The following is a 25,041-nucleotide window of genomic DNA, read 5'->3' as shown; positions in this document are numbered from 1 at the left end:
TGATGCAGCTCCCAGACCTGATCGCATCCACTATCAGATGCTCAAGCATCTCTCAGTGGACTGCCAGCGACACTTCCTAGACCTTTTCAACTGTAACTGGGTTGAGGGTGAGGTCCCATCACAATGGCGGTAAAGCATCATCATACTGGTGTTGAAATCTGGCAAAAACCCATTGGAGGTGGACAGCTACAGCCCCATTAGCCTCACCAACGTTCTGTGCAAGTTGTTCGAATGCATGATGAGCCAGAGATTGAGTTGGCTACTTGAGTCTCATGGCCTTCTGGCTTCATGTCAGGGTGGGTTCCGTAAAGGCCGCTCTGCCATCAATAATCCAGTCTGCCTGGAATCTGCATCCATATGACATTTGCCTGCTGTCAGGATCTGGTAGCCATCTTTTTTGACATGTGGAAGGTGTACAATACATGGCGACATCATATCCTCACCACGGTTCGTGGATGGAGTCTTAGGGGCCCTCTCCCAATTTTTATTCAAATTTTTATGTCGCTTCGTTCCTTCCGCATGCAAATTGGTCCCTCCGATAGTCCCTCCATAGTCCAGGAGAGTGGGGTCCCACAAGGCTCTGTCTTGAGTGTCTGTACCATTTTAGTTGCTATCAATGGGCCTACTGCAGCTGTTGGAACGTCCATATCAGCTTCTATGTATGCCGATGACTCGCCTGTACTACAGCTCCACTCGAATTGCAGGTGCTGGACAACAGCTGCAGGGCGCTATCTGCTAGGTGCAGTCATGGGCGCGGCTTCGAGTTTTCGGCTGCCAAGACGTGCGTCGTGCATTTCTGCCAGCATCACACTGTTCACCCTGAGCCACAGCTCTATGTTGATGCGAACCTCTTGCTGTGGTAGAGACGCATCGGTTTTTACGATTGGTTTTTGATATCCAGTTCACTTGGCTCCCTCATATTCGGCAGCTTCAACAAACGTGCTGGCGGCATCTTAACGCTCCTCGTTGCACCTGGGGTCCCGATCGGTCTACCCTTCTACGAGTGTATCGATTCAGTCCCACCTCGATTATGGGAGCATGGCTTATGGTCTGTTGTGGTTGCTTGACCCCATACTTCGCTGTGGGATCCGACTCGCAACTGCGGATGCAGCGCCAACAACTACTGGCCGCTTTGCTGCACATGTTTGTAGCTTGCCCGGGCATCCAAATTATCGTCTCCTGTTCCCCAACTCGGTCGTCCATCTTCCAGAACGGCGTCACCAGTCAGGTTGTACGATTGCGGTTAGCGTCTGGTCTCTTCTCTCTGGGCTTGAGTTTTTCCCTCTCTCACCTCTTTTCCGGGCCCATATACGTATGCCCCCCGTGGTGTGTCTCCAATCATGCCTTCAGCTGGACTTAGCACAAGGCCCAAAAGACTCAGTCCCTCCTGAGGCCCTCCGCCGACACTTTCTTTCCATCCTTGCAGCGTTTCACTCTGGTTGCTGGTCGAACTGGTTATGGTTTTACTCTTGGGGATCAATCTGAACAACGCTCCTTGCTGGATAGCTGCAGTGTTTTCACTGCAGAGCTGGTAGCCATCCCTCACGCCCTAGAGTGTATCCACTCCTGCTCAGGTGAGTCCTTCGTCATCTGTAGCGCCTCCCTGAGCGGTTTTCGAGCTATCGATCGGTGTTTATGTCGCTCTTGTCTGGTCGTGGCTATCCAGAAGTCCATCCATACTCTTTCCCATTGCGGCTGCTCCATGGTCTTTGTGTGGACCCCCGGCTGTGTCGGCATCCTGGCAATGAACGTGTTAACAGGCTGGAGATTGGCCTTTCAGAATGTGATCTCCAGTCAGTATTGCGGCAGAAAGTCCTTGGTACCTGAGGTGATGAATGGCGCACCCTGCCTTCACCCAACAAACTTCGAGTTCTCAAGGAGACTACAGGTGTGTGGCGCTCCTCCATGCGAGCCTCTCGCAAGGACTCAGTTGTTCTCTCCCAGCTACGCATTGGCCACACCTGGCTGACGCACAGTCATTTATTGCGCTGCAAGAACCCAGACGTTTGCGCTGCCTGATACGCTCCCTGCTCTTTTAACGGATGACGCTGCCATGGCAAGCTTAGTTTTGAGTTTTATTCGAGCAGGAGGCTTTTATCACTCAATCTGAGGGTTTGTCTCTTTTGTGTGTCGTGTCTCGCCTTTGGCCTACGGTTTTTGATTGGGGTTTTTTGGGTGTATCTTGCTGGTTGATTTTTCCTTTTTTTTGTTTCCATGGTCGGCCAACCACTGTAACTATCTGTGTGTTTTTATTTCCTTTTTTATGGTCTTTGTTTGTGTCTTTCTTGTTCTGTGTCATACCTTGTCCTCTCCGTTGCTTGTTTTCATTCCCTTTGGATGTTTCATGGTCGTGGAGAAAGAGACCGATGACCTTTGCAGTCTGGTCCCTTCAAATCCACAAACAAACCAACCAACTTAATTTGACAGGGTAGTGCAAATGGATTATTTCACTCTATTTTTGCTATCGAAATTGCGTCAGCTTTCCCAGCGTTAGCTAATAGGATTACAGGATTCTGAGGAGAGATGAAAATCTCCGTCTTCGTGTTTGGAGACGCTGGTTCACATAGACAAGCAGGGAGTGACCCCTTGTGATAAACAGGAAGTCAGTCTGGAATTTGTCCATAAACACAATGCTGCTACATGATGCTTTGTTTGGGGGCTGTGAGACCAAAGGATACCGATATCCGGTCAGTGGTCGGCGGTATTTCGTAACATGATCTGTAATTATGACACTGGGCTGTTTTGACATTCGTGGTGGCTCCCTCACAATATACGCACACGCGGGAGAATCAAAATAAAATGGTGACTACTATACCGCCCATTGTGTCATGGGGAAAAAGGATTCGAGGGGGGGGGGGGTGCAGTCTGCAGTCATGATGTCTACCCAAGTTGGGGAAACCCTGGCTCCTCCTGCAAAGTGATTAAATGAAGAATATGTATCAATATATTATTAATATTGATTTGAATTTCGTTTCGTGAGACCTTTACTCTCCTTCATGGAGTGGGTCTTTTCCTTTCCAATTTTTTCTAGGATGGGTAGGGTCTAATAGAGCGACGGTTAGGTGGATGGGACGTGCTCTTGTAGTGGCACAGTACACTAACTCAGTCGATCCCTGCATGTCAAGGTGAGAGCACACATGAAACTTTCCAATAAGAGGACACCTCCAACCTGCAGCAATGTAATTATATAATTAGGACATCTTGTTGCTGGATGTGAGCTTTTCCCAGCAAATAAAAGTGAGATCCAGCCCCTGCGCATTGAATATTGTAAATAAACATTACATCCTATGCTATATAACAGAATTTCCTGTCGTGAGATCCTTCCTCTCCAGCACAGATAGCATCTTAGAGGCCATGGAGGAATCCATTCTCAGTCAGGCATTTGCCTCAGACGGGATTCTCGCATGCATCGGTATCCTGCAGGGGTTAACTGAGTAAACGCTGCTTTGCTTGCCGTTTGGTCCGACTGCGACCAACAGTGCGTGCAGACTTGGCAGTGAGACGCTACAGGGGGAGAAAGAGAGAGAGAGCACGTGTTTCGACAGGAATCTCTGGCGTATTTTGTATCAGAGGGTTGCTGCCACCTGATGCTCTTGTTCGGGGGTTAGCGTGACATGTGGTCTATCAGTCGTAGGGCCCAAGTGGAAATTCTTGGATACAGGCTCGTGGCACAGCCCCTTGTGGTTCCTGGTGCGGCCTCACTCCAGGCAGCCTTTACAGGTGGCGTGAGCTGGCACTGGGTGCAGGCCAGCGGACGGTGTGTGCTTCATGCTCGAAAGGTTTTCTAACCGTGTAATTACATGCAATGACTGTTTCTTTACGGTATTTCTTGTGTGATCAGGATAAAAGAAAGTGATCGATTTAAATACTTCTTTTCAATGTATTTCATAAGACCTGCATCTTCCCAAACAGCAGACAATGATGAGCAAGAGAGACCCAATCCCTGCAAACTGAACTTTTTATGAATAAACAATATACGAGGGCTATTCGGTACGATAGGTCGTGAAATGGGGACCACAGTGAATCAAAACTGTTTTATTTGCAATAGTTTGTTGCAACTTCCAGCTACTTGTCTCCATAGTCGCTGATCCGACATAGACGTTTGTCGTAGCGTTGTACTAACTTCCCATAACCCTCGTTATGGAAGGCAGTCACCAGTGCTTTCCGTCAATTCTCTACACTGGCCTACACCTCGTTGTGTGTACCAAAATGTTGTCTTTATAGCCAGCGGTTCATGTGAGCACAGATAAACTCAGAGGGAGACAGATACAGGCTGTATTGTGGGTAATCAAAGATCTTCAATTGAAAACGATGCAAGAGCATCTTCATTGCCTCTGCAGAATTCGGCTGAGAATTGCCTTGAAGAAGAAAATGCACGACAGTTATGTAATGTTGGCTGCATAGCTTCAGGCGAAATTTCTCACCAGGCCCTTGTACTTGACAGGAGACACTGTTGTTCTAGGTATCTTTATGTGCTTCCTGTGTGCTCAGAACTAAAAAGAATGACGTAACGCAATCGACAGATATACTAGAGACACCGCCCAACACATATGTGCAAAACTTTATCGGATTTTCACTGTGGTTTCCATTTCGCGACCGATCATTCCTTACTTTCCGAATAACCCTCGTACATTGTACCATGTTATTGAATTTTCTATTGTGAGATCCTTCCTGTGTACCACAGAGCCATCAGTTTCCATGTAGGGGAGTGGGAAAGGTAGCACAGGGTTGAGGGTTTACCACAGGCGTAGGGGTTATTTAATTGGTCAATTTAATTAGGTAGTCCAGCAATTTGATAGAGTGAGAGGCTTGAAAGTGTACCTGTACCAGCGAGGGGGGAGGGCTAGAGGCTTCCTGAGGAGGTGGGTGTACGACGAGGAGTGGGAGGGGTGGGGAGAGGTTTTTGAGGAAGACAGATTATCCCCAGGAAGTCATAGTCCATTTAGCAGAACAATAGGTCAAGGACCTGTCAATCAAAAGAGAACAATCGGTGCATGCGTACTTGCCCCTGAATATAAGCAACCCGCACTAACGAAATCGCTTTGTGTCTGCCTTGCCCCCTACTCTCATAGAACTACAGGTGCTACCAATAAGAATTAAAGGGGAGTGATATTTTGCATTTCCTGGATGCTCCTCTGCCAGAATTATTGAAAGACGGTACCCTGGCCTGTTGTATGAAAATATGACCCACACAAGAAGTAGCTCCCATTTACTTCTGCGCCACAGCGCGACACAACCTTGAGAATTTCTTTCAAAGCTGGTCATTCGCAGTAGCTCTGTATCGTGGTCATCTAGACTGCCAGACCATAATTCACTTGATTTGTATTTATGGGCAACTGAAATCCAAAATTTAAGAAGCAGAGATTTCTGATGGCACCAACATGTGACAGAGAATTCAGTACCCCTGTGAGGTTATGTGAACAGTCTATGCATGCCATACACACCATGGCTGTCATTTCCAATAATATGAAATGCAAGCCGAACTTAAAGTTTTCTGTTTCTTAGCTACTTTTACACTTGCATTGCACTGGTTTGCTTCAACGTAGACATAGCTCAGTGTTATTACATTATATTATGGCTCTTCTTTGTTCAAGCTATTTAAAATTAACTCAGTAAAGATACATACAACTAATGCAGTTCCTTCCCAGTTTCTTTTCCCCATGCTAACTAGTCGTGACTGATGCATGGTACCATTTGAAGAAATAGAGAAAGACAGAGAGAGACAGAGAAAGAGAGAGAGAGAGAGAGAGAGAGCCATATGCCAGTGGCTCAGTGGCATATAGTACACAACGCCGGGAAGTTGTACAGCCTTCCCAGTTTTCGCTCCTAGCTTATGCAGGAGTAGAGAAACACTTTAATGTGGCCTTGACTTTCTCGGCTTTATATGGCTAAGTTGCTTTACATTTATAGACATAGAAACCTCAGAAAATCCAAACTGCGTTTCTAGCTCAACATACGCTCGTACAACGCTATGCATTGGAGTTCTGGATGGTACACGAGAGAACGAATCGGCTCCAATGAAGACGCCGACCCTGGTTTTGATGAACGTTATCGCCTGCCCGCAGAACGGTTTCCGTGATTGGGCGTGATATTTTGGAAAAAGATATCAGCGACCTGGAGCCTACTTGGCCGGTTCGACGCTAGTGAAGGTGGTCAGTTCTGTTGGAAGATTCTGGAGTGGAAAGACCGCGGCCATTCTGTCCAAATTAAATAACTTCTGTGTATGTTCTTCTCACTCTTCCCCTCCCCCCCCCCCCTTCCCATCCCACCGAGGTTTATGCAACCATCACTCGTAATTAACAGCAGCTGTTTAGAAGACATTCGGTTGAAAACTTGACTAACTGTAGCTGCCTGTTATTTGTTTTTAAAATTCTGTCATTTTCTGTCTATAGAATGACCGTACGTTCGTAATTAATAACAGGTGTTTAAAAATAATTGTCTTAAAGTCTGGTCACGGAATATTGGTTAACTGTACCTAACTATTCAGTGACTGTTAATATTTTTTATATATCCATAGTGACCGGGCCAAATAACTCACGAAATAAGCATCAAACAAAAAACTACAAAGAACGAAACTTATCTAGCTTGAAGGGGGAAACAAGATGGCGCTATGGTTGGCCCGCTAGATGGCGCTGCCATAGGTCAAACGTATATCCACTGTGTTTTTTTCTTTAATAGGAACCCCCATTTTTTATTACATATTCCTGTAGTACGTAAAGAAATACGAATGTTTTAGTTGGACCACTTTTTTCTTTGTAGTTTTTTCGTTTGACGCGTATTTCGTGAGATATTTGGTCCGGTCACGATCAGTGGGCCACCCTGTATATTCTGTACCTTTGGTGTCTACTGAGTGACACTGAGTTCATAATTAATGGCAGCTATTTAAAGTCATTAAGTTTAAAAAAGTGTAAAGTGAATTTCACTAATATTAGTAAATTGTTTTTAAAATTCTGTACTTTTGATGCAAAGTTAACGGCCGGTGTGGCTCATAATTAGCGACAGCAGTTTTAAAATTATTTCTCTAAAGTGTTCTCTGTCAGTTTCACTGTTGAGTTTTTAAAATTAGTTTGTCTTTAATAAAAGCAAATTATGTGTGGGTGATACTCCGCACCGTTAGGATAGTGGACAGCGAACTGAGGGTCTAGCAAATGTGATCACCTGTAATGCTTTTGCTAGACTGCCAAATCCGATTTTGCATCTACTACAGGGGATTAACGAGCTTTCTATCGACCAGGCTGAAAGATTCAGTTTGTGATACGGTTAATGATACGGAATGAATTGTGCTTTTCATATGCCGTAGTTCTTCAACTTCTATATCCGTCAAATTACCATTAAACAATCCTATTAGCTGCAAAAAAATTGCCGTTATAGCAGTCAGTAAATAACAGATTTACTAAAACGTGTCGTTTTTACTAAGGTTTGCCCAGAAAAGTAGACCTGAAAACGACGTACCTTTTAAAAACAAACTTGACCGGCTTTAGGGAATCATATATAATGATGCACCAAATCCGATCACGAAGTGAATAAAACTACAGCAAGTTTGTTACACAGCGAATCTTAAACCTTAAGATAATTTGAACTAATGAATAGCCGGTTGCTGTGGCCGAGTGGTTCTAGGCGCTTCAGTCCGGAACCGTGCTGCTGCTACGGTCCCTGGTTCGAATCCTGCCTCGGGCATGGATGTGTGTTATGTCCTTAGGTTAGTTAGGTTTAAGTAGTTCTAAGTCTAGGGGACTGATGACCTCAGATGTTAAGTCCTATAGTGCTTGGAGCCATTTGAACAATTGTTATGAAATAATGAATAAAAACTTTACTTACACAAGTGAGAGTTTCTTGTGGGCTGCCTGTTGGCTCTGATGACATTCATCAGCCATATTCTCTTTCGTGTTGCATCTCTCCCTTCGGAAGGAATTGTGTACGGATTTCCTCCCTTTTCGCCTCGAAATGAACAGCCAGAAGCATAGCATTGTGGCATTATTCTAGGTAAACTTCGAAAATACACACTTCCTATGATGCACACGTAACGCTTGGACCCACAGTGGCTGCTAATGTCAGTTAGCGCGGTTTCAGCCAATCCTGAACTGCGAACAGCGGCTAACGCAGAGGAATAGGATGACCATACTTTCCTTCATTCAGAGCTTTACCCCCACTAGCCGACGTATATCTTTACACTTAGATGGCCAAACCACATTTTGGCCAAGGTCTTACGGAAACCTACATGACCGCCCACCACAGTGCTATGAAAATACCTAAATACAGCTGGAACCAATACCTGAGGCAAACAAATTTTGATTGTGTGGTCGCCCTTCCCCTTCTGACACACAATACCTTTATTAAGAACATACACGTCAATATGGTCGCCATTTAAAAGCCTTTTTTTATTTCGAAAGTACTGTTCTTCCTACCTCCTCTACAGATCGCAAAATAATTCGGAAACTTCAGTCAACAAAGCGCCCTAAGGCAAGTTGGCGACCATCCTCAGCAGTCGCCGCCTTTATACGTGTGACTTCGAGTCAGTTACGCTGTTGCCTGGGCCTCTGATATGACAAACCTTAAAACGAAATGAGGGGATGTGGACTGCCCAATGATCAACCCTATCAGTTTTCTGTGGTGCGCCAGTATCCAACTCAACACTAATTATCACTCTCGAGCACCAATTTCCTGTGTTCTAGGCAGAACTTAAACTTCTCCAATTCGCATAGAACAGTTAAAGCTTCTCATTCATACAAACAATTAATATTTTAATTCAGCGGGAGATAAGCAGCCTGATGTGTAATGTTCTTGGAGGAATACAAAAGGCAATTACGGGTTTCGAATCTTCCGTCAAGGGTATCTGATGGTAGGCTTCATTGAAGTTCAGTACAGAGAACCAACGGGCGCCAACGAACTACATGAAGCAACTGTGAAGTTCGGGTAACTGAACTGATTCCAAGACGATTCCTTTTATTTTAGTGCCCCATAATCGAATACTGCCCTATAATCGCCACTCTGTCCTTTAGGAACAAGGAAAATGGATGAACCGCAGGAAGAAGCCGAAGGTCTAATGACACCACCCAAGAGGATGTAATTAGCCCACGAAAAATCTTCATCTTGGGTGGTGATAATTTGTAAGGCGCCTGAAGAAAAGGAATGTCGTCAAGCAAGTGAATCTTATATCGGGTCTTACTAGTGAAGCCAAATTTTTTGTGAAGACATCGGAAAATTAGGATAACACGCTCAACAGTTATCTAGCCGCGCTAGGTTCCAAATGATCAGTGGCAAACTCAGACGACCCCGACTGCACATTACTAAACGGTTGACACGAACACAATGCTGTCATTGCATTCGGACAAAATTTGAAATAAATGGCACGAATTTGATAATCGAGGATCCGACTGGTACGTTCTATGAAATCACACCCCAGTATCAAGTTAACTCACAAAACTGTAGCAACAACAAAGTTGAAAAGTCATGCAAAATACAGTATGCCTGTCTTACCCCAAAACTACCATAGTAGACGTAACTCTTTTCCATTATCCACACAATATCTCTGAAACGGGTGGCACAGAGGAGGAATTCCACATAAATTCCCAAAACTTGAAGTACCAATTATATGAAGTATAACGAAGTAGTGAAACAGAACTCCCCTAATTTAATAGATCACGTATAGGCTCGTTGTTCAAGTGCGCACACACCTAAGGAAACATCAGATTTCGCGCTGTAGCAGTTCTTAACAACGGGCACCTCTTCCCGCCGTTATCCTATGGCGCCGGATGTCCAGACGAGGACCCCTATTCACTGGACAAAACGGCACAAAATGTTTCCTACCACCACACCTGAAACAGACCTTAGGTTTACCATTGCCAAGCGCAAAGCCGTCGGCCTCCTGCTGATTTCCTCCAGGTCGAGAAACGAGGTGACTGCCCGCCTCTCATTGCTCATCAGGAAATCTTAACACTTCCATCTCGGTTACCAAGTTATCTAATTTCATGAAGATGGTAGGTCTCTTACAAAACGCCACACGCAACCAGTCCTCAGGTTTCACGCCTTCTGGTATAGTCTTAACCACATCACCCTCAAGCACTCCCATCCCCAGGACTAGCACAGCAGTGTGGATCTCAGCAATATACTTAGGAAATGTCTCGTATCTCGTATTAGTATTGCACACACAAAAAATGCTTCCGCTCCAGCTCATGCCCGACCCGGAGCGACAACATCAGTTGACTAATGCGCTGTCTCATATCAGGAAGGCACCCGTCACTCTGCATAGTTTCAGACAAAATAGTAATTTTAGGGGTAAAACTTTTCTGTTAGCACATAAAACGAGAAATAGTGGGCGCTACCATACAGAGTTATCTTGACTCATAAAAAAATTGACCTGATTGACTGTACAGTGTGGTTTAAACTATGCTCACAATAATAAATTGTACTTTGCTCCACACAACATAATGTTCAAAACGAAAAAAAGGTTCACTATTTAAGTACCAAACCTGCGACTTTTCATTCGTGAACCATTGACGTTACCAGGAGACTGTTATTACAGTTGCAACGTGACAGCCAATCACCATTGTGTATCAAGACAAATACAGTTGTTAATGTTTCCTAGGCCTAATTCTGATCGTAGGCCTAGTTTTATTCGAACACAAAAATATTGTATCCTCTTATACTTTCGTAATCATTCCCTAACGTTATAGAACAATTTGCAGACAAAATTTTATGGGATAGATCTGACAAAAATATAAAGCATGCGTAATCATGTAGGCACGTTTATCAGTTCTATTTACAAAGGTGTCGCGCATATATGTCTGAATACAATGCTTTGTTTCGTATAACAAAAGAGACATTGGGTGAATTTTCGTAGTACCAAGTAGCAGGAACAAGAAGTAAGTCGATTTCGAGCTTTATAATGGCGATGGATTTTTCCTTGCACTTGCTATCTAATATTGGTTCCCCTTTGTCGTGCTGACTATTTGGATAGGATCAATTTAACGCTAATTACGAAAACAGGTGTTCAAACTCGATACCGCAACAAGAAATGCAAAATGTGCTTTCGCTGTCAATAAAGGATAGCAGGGAAGAAACAGTGTTTCATACTTGCGACAACTTATTTAGCTTCAATTTGTTGAGATTTTCTGTTGCTAAATATCGGACATGTTCCGTTTGAAGCCAATCATCACTTTTTTGCAGTGCACCAGACGATTGAGTGCACCTGTTTAATATACATGGCTAAATATGCTGCAGAAGTCAATGTATCACCAGAGGCGCAGTGGGCCCAAAATGGCGGCCACTGGCAAGTTTGCCATACTTACCCCATACAGAGCTTTAAGGAGGGGTGGGGAGGGGGCGCTGCAGTCATGGACTGTGCGGCTGGCCCCGGCGGAGGTTCGAGTTCCGCCTCGGGCATGGGTGTGTTTGTCCTTAGGAGAATTTAGGTTAAGTTGTGTGTAAGCTTAGGGACTGATGACCTTAGTAGTTAAGTCCCATAAGATTTCACACACATTTGAACATTTTTGGAGAACCCCAATTTTTGCTCATACAAACGTCTTCACGAGTCTACTCGTTAGAGCAGACCCATGGATCATCTCTTTGTGGACTATGCAGGATTCCATCCACGTACCTAGAGGAAGGGGAGGGGGGAGAGGAACCGTTACATCTTGGTAGTGGTGGACGAGTGTTGGCGTTTTAGCTGGTTTACTCCCAGCCGCAGTGTTACTAGTCGTCAATCTGTACAGCATATTACCAAAATATTTGCCGTCTTCGGACCTCGAGCAACCTCGTAAGCGATAATATTCGGCCATTTACATCTAGGGAATTTCGCAGATTATGTTTCGATAATGGTGTTGGGCATGTTACCAGTGCTCTTACTACTCACAGCCGTCCTTTGCTGAACACATGAATAGGAATTTGAAGGCCACACTGATAACATTTCATGCTGGGTTCCTAAGCTCTGGGACCTTTCTATTCCGTGGTTGAATCTTGCTTTTAATACTGCTCCACATGTGACTAATAAGGTAACTCTGGCCTCATTAATCCTGCCCTACCCAAATAAATCTCCCTTCAGATATTTTGGACCATTGACGCTGCCTGGGCGAGTCACCTCCCAAGCCATTCAACCCAACTGGGGGAGAGTGAGGCATAATAGAGAGCTCAAGCATTGGTGTCAGGCTCGTAGACATACACTCCTGGAAATTGAAATAAGAACACCGTGAATTCATTGTCCCAGGAAGGGGAAACTTTATTGACACATTCCTGGGGTCAGATACATCACATGATCACACTGACAGAACCACAGGCACATAGACACAGGCAACAGAGCATGCACAATGTCGGCACTAGTACAGTGTATATCCACCTTCCGCAGCAATGCAGGCTGCTATTCTCCCATGGAGACGATCGTAGAGATGCTGGATGTAGTCCTGTGGAACGGCTTGCCATGCCATTTCCACCTGGCGCCTCAGTTGGACCAGCGTTCGTGCTGGACTTGCAGACTGCGTGAGACGACGCTTCATCCAGTCCCAAACATGCTCAATGGGGGACAGATCCGGAGATCTTGCTGGCCAGGGTAGTTGACTTACACCTTCTAAAGCACGTTGGGTGGCACGGGATACATGCGGACGTGCATTGTCCTGTTGGAACAGCAAGTTCCCTTGCCGGTCTAGGAATGGTAGAACGATGGGTTCGATGACGGTTTGGATGTACCGTGCACTATTCAGTGTCCCCTCGACGATCACCAGTGGTGTACGGCCAGTGTAGGAGATCGCTCCCCACACCATGATGCCGGGTGTTGGCCCTGTGTGCCTCGGTCGTATGCAGTCCTGATTGTGGCGCTCACCTGCACGGCGCCAAACACGCATACGACTATCATTGGCGCCAAGGCAGAAGCGACTCTCATCGCTGAAGACGACACGTCTCCATTCGTCCCTCCATTCACGCCTGTCGCGACACCACTGGAGGCGGGCTGCACGATGTTGGGGCGTGAGCGGAAGACGGCCTAACGGTGTGCGGGACCGTAGCCCAGCTTCATGGAGACGGTTGCGAATGGTCCTCGCCGATACCCCAGGAGCAACAGTGTCCCTAATTTGCTGGGAAGTGGCGGTGCAGTCCCCTACGGCACTGCGTAGGATCCTACGGTCTTGGCGTGCATCCGTGCGTCGCTGCGGTCCGGTCCCAGGTCGACGGGCACGTGCACCTTCCGCCGACCACTGGCGACAACATCGATGTACTGTGGAGACCTCACGCCCCACGTGTTGAGCAATTCGGCGGTACGTCCACCCGGCCTCCCGCATGCCCACTATACGCCCTCGCCCAAAGTCCGTCAACTGCACATACGGTTCACGTCCACGCTGTCGCGGCATGCTACCAGTGTTAAAGACTGCGATGGAGCTCCGTATGCCACGGCAAACTGGCTGACACTGACGGCGGCGGTGCACAAATGTTGCGCAGCTAGCGCCATTCGACGGCCAACACCGCGGTTCCTGGTGTGTCCGCTGTGCCGTGCGTGTGATCATTGCTTGTACAGCCCTCTCGCAGTGTCCGGAGCAAGTATGGTGGGTCTGACACACCGGTGTCAATGTGTTCTTTTTTCCATTTCCAGGAGTGTATATGTAGGAGGTGTGAGTTCAAGGGGAAGGTCAGAGACAGAGGCAAGGCAAAGGCTGCAGCAACCCCTGTAATAAACTGGCTCACCTCTTTGTAGGCACCTGTAAAACCTTCAAATTTCTGAGTCCGTCAATATCTTGGTCCGTAATGATCTCTAGAGTACATTTTAGTCAGTTTAAGGAGGGTGGCTAGTTCTAACTTTAGCTTCTGCCCTTTGGTGCAGAACCCCAGCGGAGCATTTATGATCAGTGGGAGGTCTTGAGCCGTACGGATCCAGTGTTCTACCAATTTCCCCCTTCGTCGACAGCCTTAATCTTGATAATTTTGGAGGTAAGCTAGTGGCACCATCGATGGGGCAAAAGCCTAAAGCAGGAAGATTTTGGGCAGTGAGAGTGTGGTGTCCAGAACGAGGCAGCCGAGAGCAGGAGAGATTTGGATTTCTGGATGATACACGAGAGTGAATTGGCCCCTGCGGAGGCACCGAGCCTGGTTTTGACCATCAGTTATCGTCTACCCTGCGAAGGCATTTATGCGAATGGGCACGACACTTTGGAAAACTGTGACTTGGAGGCTATTTGGCATGTTTGACGCTAGTGAAAGCAGTCTGGTCTCTTGCAGGCTTAATGACTAAATGGACGGCGGGCATTCAGTCCAAGTTAAGTAACTTCCACATGTCTCCTTACCTCTCGCTCTTCTCTCCTCTCCGCCCTCCCCCCCCCCCCCCCCCACCAGCCCGGTGAGGTTTGTACAGTACCATTCATAATTAGCAGTAGCTGTTTAATAGTCATTTGCTTAAAATCTGATCAGTGAATATTGGCTAATTGTAGCTGCTTATTCTATGACTGTTAATTGTTTTTGAATTCTGTATATTGCTGTCTACTGAATGACAGTGGGTTCATAATTACTAGCAACTGTTTAAAAACCATTTTATTACTATCTGATCAGTGAAATTTGGCTAACTGTAGCTGTTTATTCTCTGATCGTTAATTGCTTTTTAAGGTTCTGTACTTTTGCTCTCTACTGAGTGACAGTTTGTTCATTATTAATGGCAGCCTTTCAAAGGGCATTTAATGAAATAAACTGCTCAGTGAATTTTGCTAACTGTAGCTAATTGTTTTTAAAGTTCCTTAGTTTTGGTGTATTGTTAGTGGATGGTGTCGCATAATTAGTGGCAGCTGTTTAAAAGTCATTTTATAAGGTCTGCTAGGTCAGATTCACTCTTGACTGTTTTTAAAACTTGTTTGACTTTAATAAACGTAAGTTATGTAGTAATGATGATGAACGCTAAAGCGTTTATGTGGGGACCCCAGTCCTTCCATTAGGGCGATCCGATCCCAGACTCTTTCAACCGAATTCATAGTTATTAGTAACCTGTATTTATGTTTACGTTCACGACGAATTTCCTCCATAGTGTTTACACTACTAACAAGTATAAATGTGACACCTCAGTATAATCCCTGAAGCTGTGGCTAAAATAGAGACACGGCAATAAGAGCTTCTCCCAGAAATTGGATTGTCAGATTCGAGTTCCTTTTCCAGTGATGGTTTGGCAGAGGTGGTGGTCCGAATAGGCTGGGATAGTCTCCATAAGGATAGAAGTTACGGAGAGTCCTGTTTGGGTAGCTCTGAGCGAAACTCAAATCAGGATATCCCTTTGCCACATATAAATTTCATTTTGTGACAAAAATATTAGGTCTACCAGCACCACATTATTGCCAATTTTTAACAGATGCACAGCGCATAATTCGTAAATCAATTAGTGCTTCAGGCGAAGGGCCCAGAGAGAAATAACACCAGTTAATTTGCTAACAGAATGTATCGTTAAGCAGTCGAGAGCTCTGTAAATAGCAGATTTCAGCACAGTAATGTAAATATTTGAGGCAGAAGGGCATATGATATGACGCACGATCTGGATCAATATTCATGATTGTATAATATTTTAGCGTATGCTGCACCATCAGTAAAGCGGAATTAATTTCTATTTCTGTTAGAAATACTGTTCCGCTGGTTATTCTGCTACGATTAGTGTAAAACATTCATCACTTTTATAACAGCTTCCACTCACTAGTAAGTGTTTAAAACAAATTTTCCCTTCTAATATATGACATATAATCTTGAGAGAAACCGAAAACTGTGACAGTTTGTAACTGTGACTGACAAAATAATTATTTTAAAACGTTTCGTGTTCTCCTACTTAGGACGTGTGTGAGCCATAATTATATTTGTTGTGTTGACATCTGTTTGATAATAGCTATCTTACAATCAAGTTCTTTTGGTCGTTTAGCAGTTAGGTCGTACAGGAAATAAGCATGACCAACTACTACAGAAAAATAACAGAATTATGAGTCATAAGCACAAATGGTATGGATTTTCCAATCATAAAAAGATACGTAGCTGGAGAATGATCACCTGAATTGATCGTAGCAGAAATAATGGACAGACGACACTTCTGTCGTTCCTGTGAATGGAATAATTCGGCATATCACCTTAACAGGCCATAACAATTGAGCATAGCCTAGGCAACAGATGCCATATAGTCAATCTTTGCTGTAGTCGTTCCCTAACTGTCAAATCCTTCCCTTGTCGCAGACAAGTAATTTCCTACCTCAACCAAAATTCTCCAGTCAGCATGACCGTGGTAGCATCGTATTTCTGGTCTCATTGCGTTTGTTGCTATATGATTAAACTGGGACATTTTATTTAGTAATTTTTTACATTACGACGACCCGCCGCCTAGTTTACAATGGCAGACGTGCAGATGATTGTACAAATTTGAACTCTTTTTCACCACCAAATACGCCAAATACGAAACAAATTAATTAGCGTTGAATCTACATATCAATTTTTAACATAAATGTTAAACAAAAGCAATAAAATGTAATTTTCATCTACTACTACTATATTATTCCTACTAATAAGTCGATGTCTCAGAATGATTCCAGTTTCACCACTCCTAAAGCTAAACTACAAACTATTCCTAAACTACTACACCAGACGTTCCTTATCAAATGTGACTTCGTAATAATCAAGTCTATTAGAGTCCACTGTGTCTGGTAGTATTCTATATACATTATACCACTACTGAAATTTTATTTTCTGTTACTAACTATACAGAAAAGTATAATTAAGAGTGATACTTTCAGATCTTTGAATTAAAAGAATATGCAGAGTTCACTGTAGGTACATGTTTTAAGTAATTTTCCACCCATTTCAAGAAGATTAGGTGAGTGTTCTTTGCTGGAGTCTTTATTTGTGTCTGCGTCTAGTAGAATGCCTGCAGCTGAAAATCAAGACCCCTCCTGAGTCATATCCAAAGAAAGTTTCGGCGGTTGGCATGGTCGTTCAGATGTCGACTGTATAACCGTAATTTGCTTTCATGCGTCTGCTTCTCGTGGTGATAATACGGTGACTGGAACTATCCGGCATTTCTCCCACACGCTCCACACTGCCAAGTCCGCTTTTGCGCGGTACCATTTCAACTCATCAATGAAATTTGGTTCGCTCACGCATCAACTTCATTCTATATTTCTTTATAGTAAACTATATTGTTTCTGCTGGTGTTGATCCCTGACCTAACAACCTAAACGGAACAGTCTAAAGGCTATATGTCCGGAATGCCGTGTGGACCACCGTCACGTACGCTTGTAATCCGCCTCTTAATCCTGTGCAGGTATATTGGGTATGGATGATGTCGCGTAAGAAAATGAATCATTTCCCGACTGGAGTTAATACAATTTATCTTTACTCTTCCCCTGATGGTCTGCAAAGATTTCACACTCTCTATAACCGACATCTGATGCGTCTCAGTCCCGTTTCCATTCGTGTAATTTCCAGTGATACAACTGTATTTAGTATTGGACCCCATTCCTTGCTGGCTCTTAGATTGGTTTCCTGCCCACAGCCAGTAGCATGCTGCCTTATATCTAGCCGTGAAATCAATAGGATTACAGTGAGGCAGGCGGGACGGCTACAGACAAGGACACTTAGTAGAATTGCAACTTACTTTGAATGTATCCCTTAATACGAACGAATGTTGAGGCAGCCTTACCTTTCTGTAGTCACTAATTCACCATGACGGATTGTTAGTGGAAACTGTCCTGTCACACACGGCATACAATTTGGACAGAAACAGTATTAGAAAGATATAGAAGTTCACGTACTAATGCCTACAGCGTATTAGAAACGGTACAACAGGATGGCAGCAGACCGATTATCTACCATGTTTGTGCAAGAAACAGATGACAAGGTTCTAATTTAAAATTCGCTCTGGGGAAAACTGTACAGGGGTGGAAAGGGAGTTGTTGACTAGTGATTAGAGTTGTAGGGATTCGTTGCAGGTGGCGGCTTAGACGGTTGCGCATGCCTGTACACTGAAAGCACGTATGTGGGCAGCGGAACGTCGCTTCGACGCCTGACTTGTGTGCTCTTACGTAAGCGTCGTTGTTGCCATATTCTCCCGTTGCGACGGAATAAACAGTAAGCTTGGAACTCGCACGTGTGACTACAAGGTAAAGGAAGTCGGAACGTGCTGTCAGCTAGCATGGCGACAGACAGAAGCACTTATGTACACATTGATGAAAAACGAATCGAACATATGAGACAAAGCAAATGAGTGTGTGAGTGTGCGTACCGAATGAGTAAGGAAGTCTGTGGTGTCTCCAGAAGTTTTACAACTCGGGTACTGCGCCTCCATGACTAGAAACATTGTATGCACAACCAACCCTACAGCGTAGCTATGCTGGCCTAACAGTGTTACGTCTTTATGGCGGGAGTGAGAACTTTTTAGCATGAATGTTGCCCTCTTCACGTGGAGCCAATGCAAATACACAGAGATAAACATCTCCACCGCGTCCATGTGGGCCACAAACAAAATTTGAATGTACAGATCTCTTCCTAACGATCATTCAAACATGGATTTTTTTAATAAAAGTAATTTATGGTGATCACGTAACTATTCGGACATAACTGTATGACAGTCTAACCGTCCCACAACACATTGGTAGTTTCAGAACTTCTCACATAGTTGATTTACCGGAAGAGATTAGCGTATTAATGTGATGTTCTCGCTTGATGTACATGTAATCGATCAGTGATTGTGATCATTCGATTTGTCATTTCATCATTTGTCTGAATCTGTTTCATGGATTTAATGATCTGGATTTATAACGTCTTCTTTTTTTTTGGCTGGTTTTAGTAGTCACCTTGGCCTCACCAACTTGAGCGTAAATCGTTCTGGGAAAGTCTGTAATCTACAGTCTGACATAAGTGCATTTGATGCCGCGTACATCGTGGGTGTCTGACGGATGGGAAACTTGGCCTTTTAGTCGTATAGATATGGGGATTCTCACGCAACATCGTATACTAATGCACTCTTACGGCCGTTCCATCTGCCACAGTGAACTGCAACTGTATTCTTTTAAGTACTCGCCGACGCTGTGTACGTGTATGATGGTACAGGGACGTCGGTCCATGTACTCACGGTGTTCAACTTCTTTTCAGTAAATTCATTTTTGGAAATGTAAAGCGTGCAACTACGCTCAAATGCAGCTGAAACATACACGCTTACGAATTTGCATGCAGCACCTCTCGTAATATCTGTTAGCTTCTTCTAAAATAAACTAGTTCTTCCAGTTTTCTTTTCCTCAAATTGTGTTAATTTTTTACCAGTATTAAACTATTATTGTTATTCTTGTGATATTGCTTAAAAGAAATTTTGTTAGGAAAATGGAACAATGTGCTGTAACGTGTAAAACTGTAAAATGTACGGCCTTTTATTTTTTCCTCTGTAAGCTGAGGAGGGCGTACCGGATCTCCTGGACTATTTTGTTAGCAGGATGCAAGCGTTACAGAGATTGAAGGGGATTCAGAGAGTAGAAACAGACGAGGAACTGTTTACAGTAACCCGTAACATTTAATGTGCTGAAATAGTATTGTATTTCTCGTTAATGTATACCACCATCGGTGAAGTTTGATCAGTTATATGGGGTCTTAATTACAAAAGCTTATATTTCAAGTAAATTTCTACTAAGTGTGACGATATTTGATAATAAAGTCAGTGGCAGCTTGTAACGACAATTCGGACATATGTAGCAGATGGCTCTTTTGCAGACTCATGATTACTGAAAAGTATTTCCTTCTGTTATTGCGCACTTTCATCCATGTCAGTTTTCGGTGGTAATTACTGTACACCTTGTATACATGGAAGTAGAACTTCGTCAATAGGAGGCCCACAACGTATTAAGAAAGACAGGAACCTCCCTTGCTCTTCCTTTTCTGAACTCATGCAATGCTCAAGTGTCATCTACACACTTCTTGAGGTTACGACAAAGCATGCACTAAAAACACATGAAAAAGTCGCTCGTGTTTACACGCACCTCAAGGCGAGCCTCAGAATATTTTTTCAGTTTATTGACTTTTTGGAGATATTCAGTGAGCTCAACATTGGAATGTCACTTACGGTGGTACGAAATTGAGGACAACACAACAATCAGACCGTGAACAGCGTATATCTCCCATTTGGCTGGGAACCGAACCCGGGTTCCTTCGCTTGGAAATCTGCCACGCCGACTGCGCAACTACCGAGGTGGACAACGGACTTCCGTAGAACGAGAAGGATATCAAGTTCTTGATTGCAGGTTCTGCACTATACACGGTGAGGCAGCTAAGTCATGATACCACTCGTATCTCCCCAACCGTAATAGATACAAAGATGCCGCTTGGACAGTGAATTGCAGGGACAGGGGCTACTCGAATAAATCACATTTCATGTTTGTGCTATTTTTTATTACAGAGATATGAGGTCATCTTTGGTTTTTCAAAAATTGAACCCTATGTTAAATTTTAGCGTAACATGATGGGCTTTAAAAACGGTTTCAAATACATGTATATCATAATATTTAGGCGAATAGTTTTTGAGACACATATATGTTCTCATATCGTGCTCGTCCTTTGAAGCGGCGTTGTCCAATGCGACCTTTCCTGTTGACCACTGAGGAACTTAACATGGAAGGCGTTGTTTTCCTGCTTCTCGATAACGCCGCAAGGTGACGCATGAGGTAGCTGCAGAGAAGGGTATAAATGTGCTGCTGGGGTAATGAGACATCACAGTTTCTTGGAGCAGACATGTCTCAGGCCACATTGGCAGCGTGACCACTGTTGCCTGAGACTGCAGTTTTGTGTGTGAGTTGCGTTTGCGTGAGTACGCATGTGTTTGTGTCTGCCGCCTATTGTTGACGAAGGCCTTACTGACCTAAAGCTTCATATGTGACAGTCTTTCCGAGCGAAGTGGCGCAGTGGTTAGCACACTGGACTTGCATTCAGGAGGACGACGGTTCAAATCCCACGTCTCTCCATCCTGATTTAGGTTTTCCGTGATTTCCCTAAATCGCTTCAGGCAAATCCCGGGATGGTTCCTTTCAAAAGGCACGACTGACTTCCTTCCCCATCCTTCCCTAATCCGATGGGACTTATGACCTCGCTGGTTGGTCCCTTCCCCCAAATCATCCAGCCATCCAGTCTGACAGTCTTTTTGTTGTGCTTTCTGCGACTCAGCATCTCCGCTAAATAGTGAGTAGCAACTTTCCTTTTCATAATGCTGTTGCATACCATCCTGGATTTTCCATCGTTTAAATACCTAGTGAGGTGGTCGACAGGACGCTAGCGACGTGAGCTGTCAGGCCGCCGCGGCGGCAGCAGCGGTCCCGCGGGAGGGAGGCCCGAACCCGCGCCCCTGGGGACGGTGACGCACTCCCACCCCCACCCCCACCCCCGCAACGCGGCGCCCCTGCGCGTCCGGCCTGGGCCCGCGTCAGCCGCCAGCCCGCCGGCTCATCCCTCCTGCAGCCGTCAGATTTGCCTACCTGATTAATTAATTAGTTAAGTAATTAATACGGCCCAACTGTCACTCCCCGGGCGCCCGCTGGAGCCACCGCCGGCAACACAACACCGGCGCCCCAGCCACCGCAGGCCGACGCGGTCTCTTTCCGCTTCTTGTAACCCGAACGCAGTGCTCGGACGGAGAGCGAAAAACGAGAGGAGGGAAAAAAACACACACAGTAACACTACAGGATCCACACCGAACGCCAACATAACGAATGATATTTGAGAGTGGCTCGCGTCCGGACTTTGTGCGTTACAGCCCTGTTTAATCAGAGGCTCGCTGCGATTTTTTCGGGCGTCCCGTGGACTAATGAAACACGTCGTTAACGGTGACAGAGCTGCCTGCGCAACAGCAACGATGCCCAATTACGGCCACGCGTGACTGCTGTCGCTCGTGACGGGACGTGCAGTGGACGCACGACTTGTCCGGAGCTGGGCTCGATAAGCAAACATCCAATGCGACTTTCGTTCTTGTTTAGTACATGAGGTGGCCACATCTACGGATTCTCGGTGTCACTTCACATTTGATTAACCGATGAATAATTAACCTGTGGTGTGCGTATAAAACATTATGAAGACAGGTGGTGCAATCGACAGCAAGCAGGAAGAGCGATGCCAAGACGTCGCAACCGCTATGTCGTGGGAGACGTCACAGGCCCCAGGCACCGTCGGAAACGTCACAAGACAACAGAGACAGGAGTGACAACTGGATAAGAAAATTATTGAACAAGCTTTATTTTTAGAAAGTGCTGAAAAGAGTGAACGAATGTGATGCAATCCATGCTAAGTGTATACGGAGTGCTAGGGGCACAAGTGGTGATATTGTTGTCACTGCTGGCGTAATATGTGCTCACATCAGTACATTAAGGGGAGGTTTACTATCTTTGTCCCGAAAGAAGCAAGTTCTTTGATAATTTTTTTCTCGGGATGTGTTATAGATATCAATGTCAAATTTGATCAAAGTATTTACTGATATGTCCACTGCAAACTGGAATTTCTTCGACCGGAAATGTCGAAGATCAAAGGCCGTAGTGCCGTCAGAACGAAACAAAATATCGATGTAGACTTCCACGCGTGGTATGTCACAGGTCAGCCGGATCGTCTGAAATCAAAATTGAGCTGACGTTAGTGAAGTATATAAGATTCTTTAGGAGTTATACCTCACTTAAGTTATTTGGACCATAGGGAACAAAATGGCGGCCATTTGAAAATAAATAGGGTCTTTTTCACCGATTTTTCGACTTCGTCGGCCAAGTAAAAATATGTATAGTTGATGGCTCGGAATAAAAGTGGTACAACTCCTAGACAATTTAGTTAGCAAAGAATCATGCCAATCGGTTAGGCAGATTTGAAGTTATCATACTTCGCGATAAAAAAAAGGCATTTCGAGAAAAACGCGTTTGAAGTTTTGACTACAACTGCAATATTATGCAATTTACGTTCAATCTGCTATCCCGGGTCCATAAACTAGTCCTTCTTCTTCCTCATAGAGGGCGTTCTGCTCGAGCTGGGCCATCCTGCGCTGCGCCAGAGCCGCTCGTACGGCCGGTGACAAGCGGTTTTCGGCCGCTCAAATCCGGTGGTCGTCCGAATGCTTGGCGAATTGCGTCGAATAGAGTCCCAGGGTGACGTCCATCGTTGTCATGGTCTTCAGAATTGCTGAATACCGTTCGTTGAAGCTGTTCACTGCCAGGAAAGTCGCAATCTCCACAGTCTTCGCACCAGAATGTAAATGCTTGGGGGCTAACTTCCAAACACACGCGTTCAAACTTTCGTTTGAATTTTGTGTGTTTCCTCTCAAGCACCGGTACAATAACGCGTCCTCCGAAAGAAAAAAACTGGCGCGTGAAAAAGGCCGATTTCAGGCAGGTGCATTTTTTTGTTCAACCGCGAATAGCAAACATTTCCGTTCCGTATTCGGAAAAACCGTTTCAGGGATAGATTCTAAACAAGTTTATGGATGCAAAAATGCAATTTAAAAAGAATCGATTTTTTGAACCAAAAGATAGTAAACCTCCCCATAATTGTTTTTTCTCTAAGTCTAACAGTCTTCCTACAAACAAGTCTCATAATTTACTACCAAATCTTTTCTGCACTATCGTAACTGCACCACGAAGTGGACTACGTCTAACAGCATAGACAAATCGTTTAACGCCCATGCGAGTTGGGGATTTTTCTCTGCCGGGAACTGGGTGCTTGTGTTGACCTCATCATTTCATCCTCACCATCATCGTGACAGTGGCTAGACTGGACTGTGAAAAAATTGGACTGCGTGAAAATTGGGACTTTGTACGGGCGCTGATGACCGCGCAGTTGAGCACCCCACAAACCAAACATCATCATCATCCTCATCCATGTACTTGGGAGTACTAACCAACCTACAAACATACTAATCCTAATATGTACAATTATTTCCTGCAAATACTTAGGTAATGTGATCCAGAAGGTCAGCAATCTTCTTGTGATAATCTTCGGTGTTCAGCAAAACCGTAGTATCTCCTTTAACAGCTCAAGTACAATAATGCCCTTATCCGCATCGATCTCCCTCAGTGCCCTCCGTTCCGCTTGAAACAAATTGCTGGTAAGTGGTTTCACTTGGCGTAATATTTTGGACTATGCATAAAAAGCTTCAGAAGGTTCCCACAACCAAAATTTTGGCAAATAGAAATCAACTGGTAAAACAATCTTCTCTTTCTTTGGATAATAAAAAACAACTCTGCAAAACGGAAGCTTATCCACCCAGACTATATGGACTCCCAAAGGTACATAAACCACAGGTCCCCTTGAGACCGATTGTGAGTGCTATAGGATCTCCAACACAAGAGGTGGCCAAGATATCTCGCCTGCTTGCTGCAACCATACATTGGCAGAACAGACAGTTACATTAAAAACTCGGCGCATTTTATTGAAAAACTGAGGGAGATGAACGGCATCCCAAGTAATATTCTTGTGAGCTTCGATGTAGTGTAATTGTTTACCATGGTGCCTGTAAACGAAGCTTTTTCATATATAGAGGAACTCGGGGCGGAACGGGATACTTAATGTTTAACAATTTGTATACAATAAGGGAACACAAGGAAACACTTCTTAAAGTTATAAAAAACACCTTGTAGTGTAACCTAATGTACCTTATTTTAAAATCACTTAAAACAATACATTTTGCATTTTTTACAATTTTTCAAAGAAAGTCTTGCATAGTTCCCGTTCCGCTCCACCAACGGGGCAGAATGGGATAAGGTTAATTTTTGTTAAATTACTGCATAAACGTTTAATTTGAATTACGAATATCACATTAAACTATGACAAAATGTTGTGTAAAAGGCAATTCAGACTAAGGAATGTATAATTTAAACAATTAAAAAGTGATTCTTCAAAATAAGGAAATAGTCTAATGCCATTCTGAAAAATGTACAATGCTTAATAACCACCATACCACTAACTACTAGCCCTTTCGACAATAGTCACAAATCAGTATTTCCTCTTCATCTTCACTGTCTATGCCAGCACATGAATTGTGTGCCCACTTGAAACACCTCTGGCATGCGACCCAGCCCTCATTAGAAACGCAGTAGAAGTCCCTACATT

General features: G+C 44.5%; 1 protein-coding gene across 1 annotated transcript in view; it reads right to left on the bottom strand.

Moving 5' to 3' along the window:
- Positions 1-12,126: 12,126 nt before the first annotated feature.
- LOC126471331 (PR domain zinc finger protein 1-like) overlaps positions 12,127-25,041 on the bottom strand; it is a 64,832-nt gene continuing 51,917 nt past the window's right edge. Inside the window, exons 6-7 of the mRNA XM_050099482.1 lie at positions 21,212-21,437; positions 12,127-12,161 (exon numbers count right to left, since the gene is read on the bottom strand). Coding sequence (XP_049955439.1) covers positions 12,127-12,161; positions 21,212-21,437 — 261 coding nt within the window. The remainder of the gene's footprint in view (positions 12,162-21,211; positions 21,438-25,041) is intronic.

Source organism: Schistocerca serialis, chromosome 1 (assembly GCF_023864345.2).
Source record: "Schistocerca serialis cubense isolate TAMUIC-IGC-003099 chromosome 1, iqSchSeri2.2, whole genome shotgun sequence".
NCBI lineage: Eukaryota > Metazoa > Arthropoda > Insecta > Orthoptera > Acrididae > Schistocerca > Schistocerca serialis.
The sequence above is the reverse complement of the archived record's forward strand: the minus strand, read 5'-3'. Positions and strand labels throughout refer to the sequence as shown.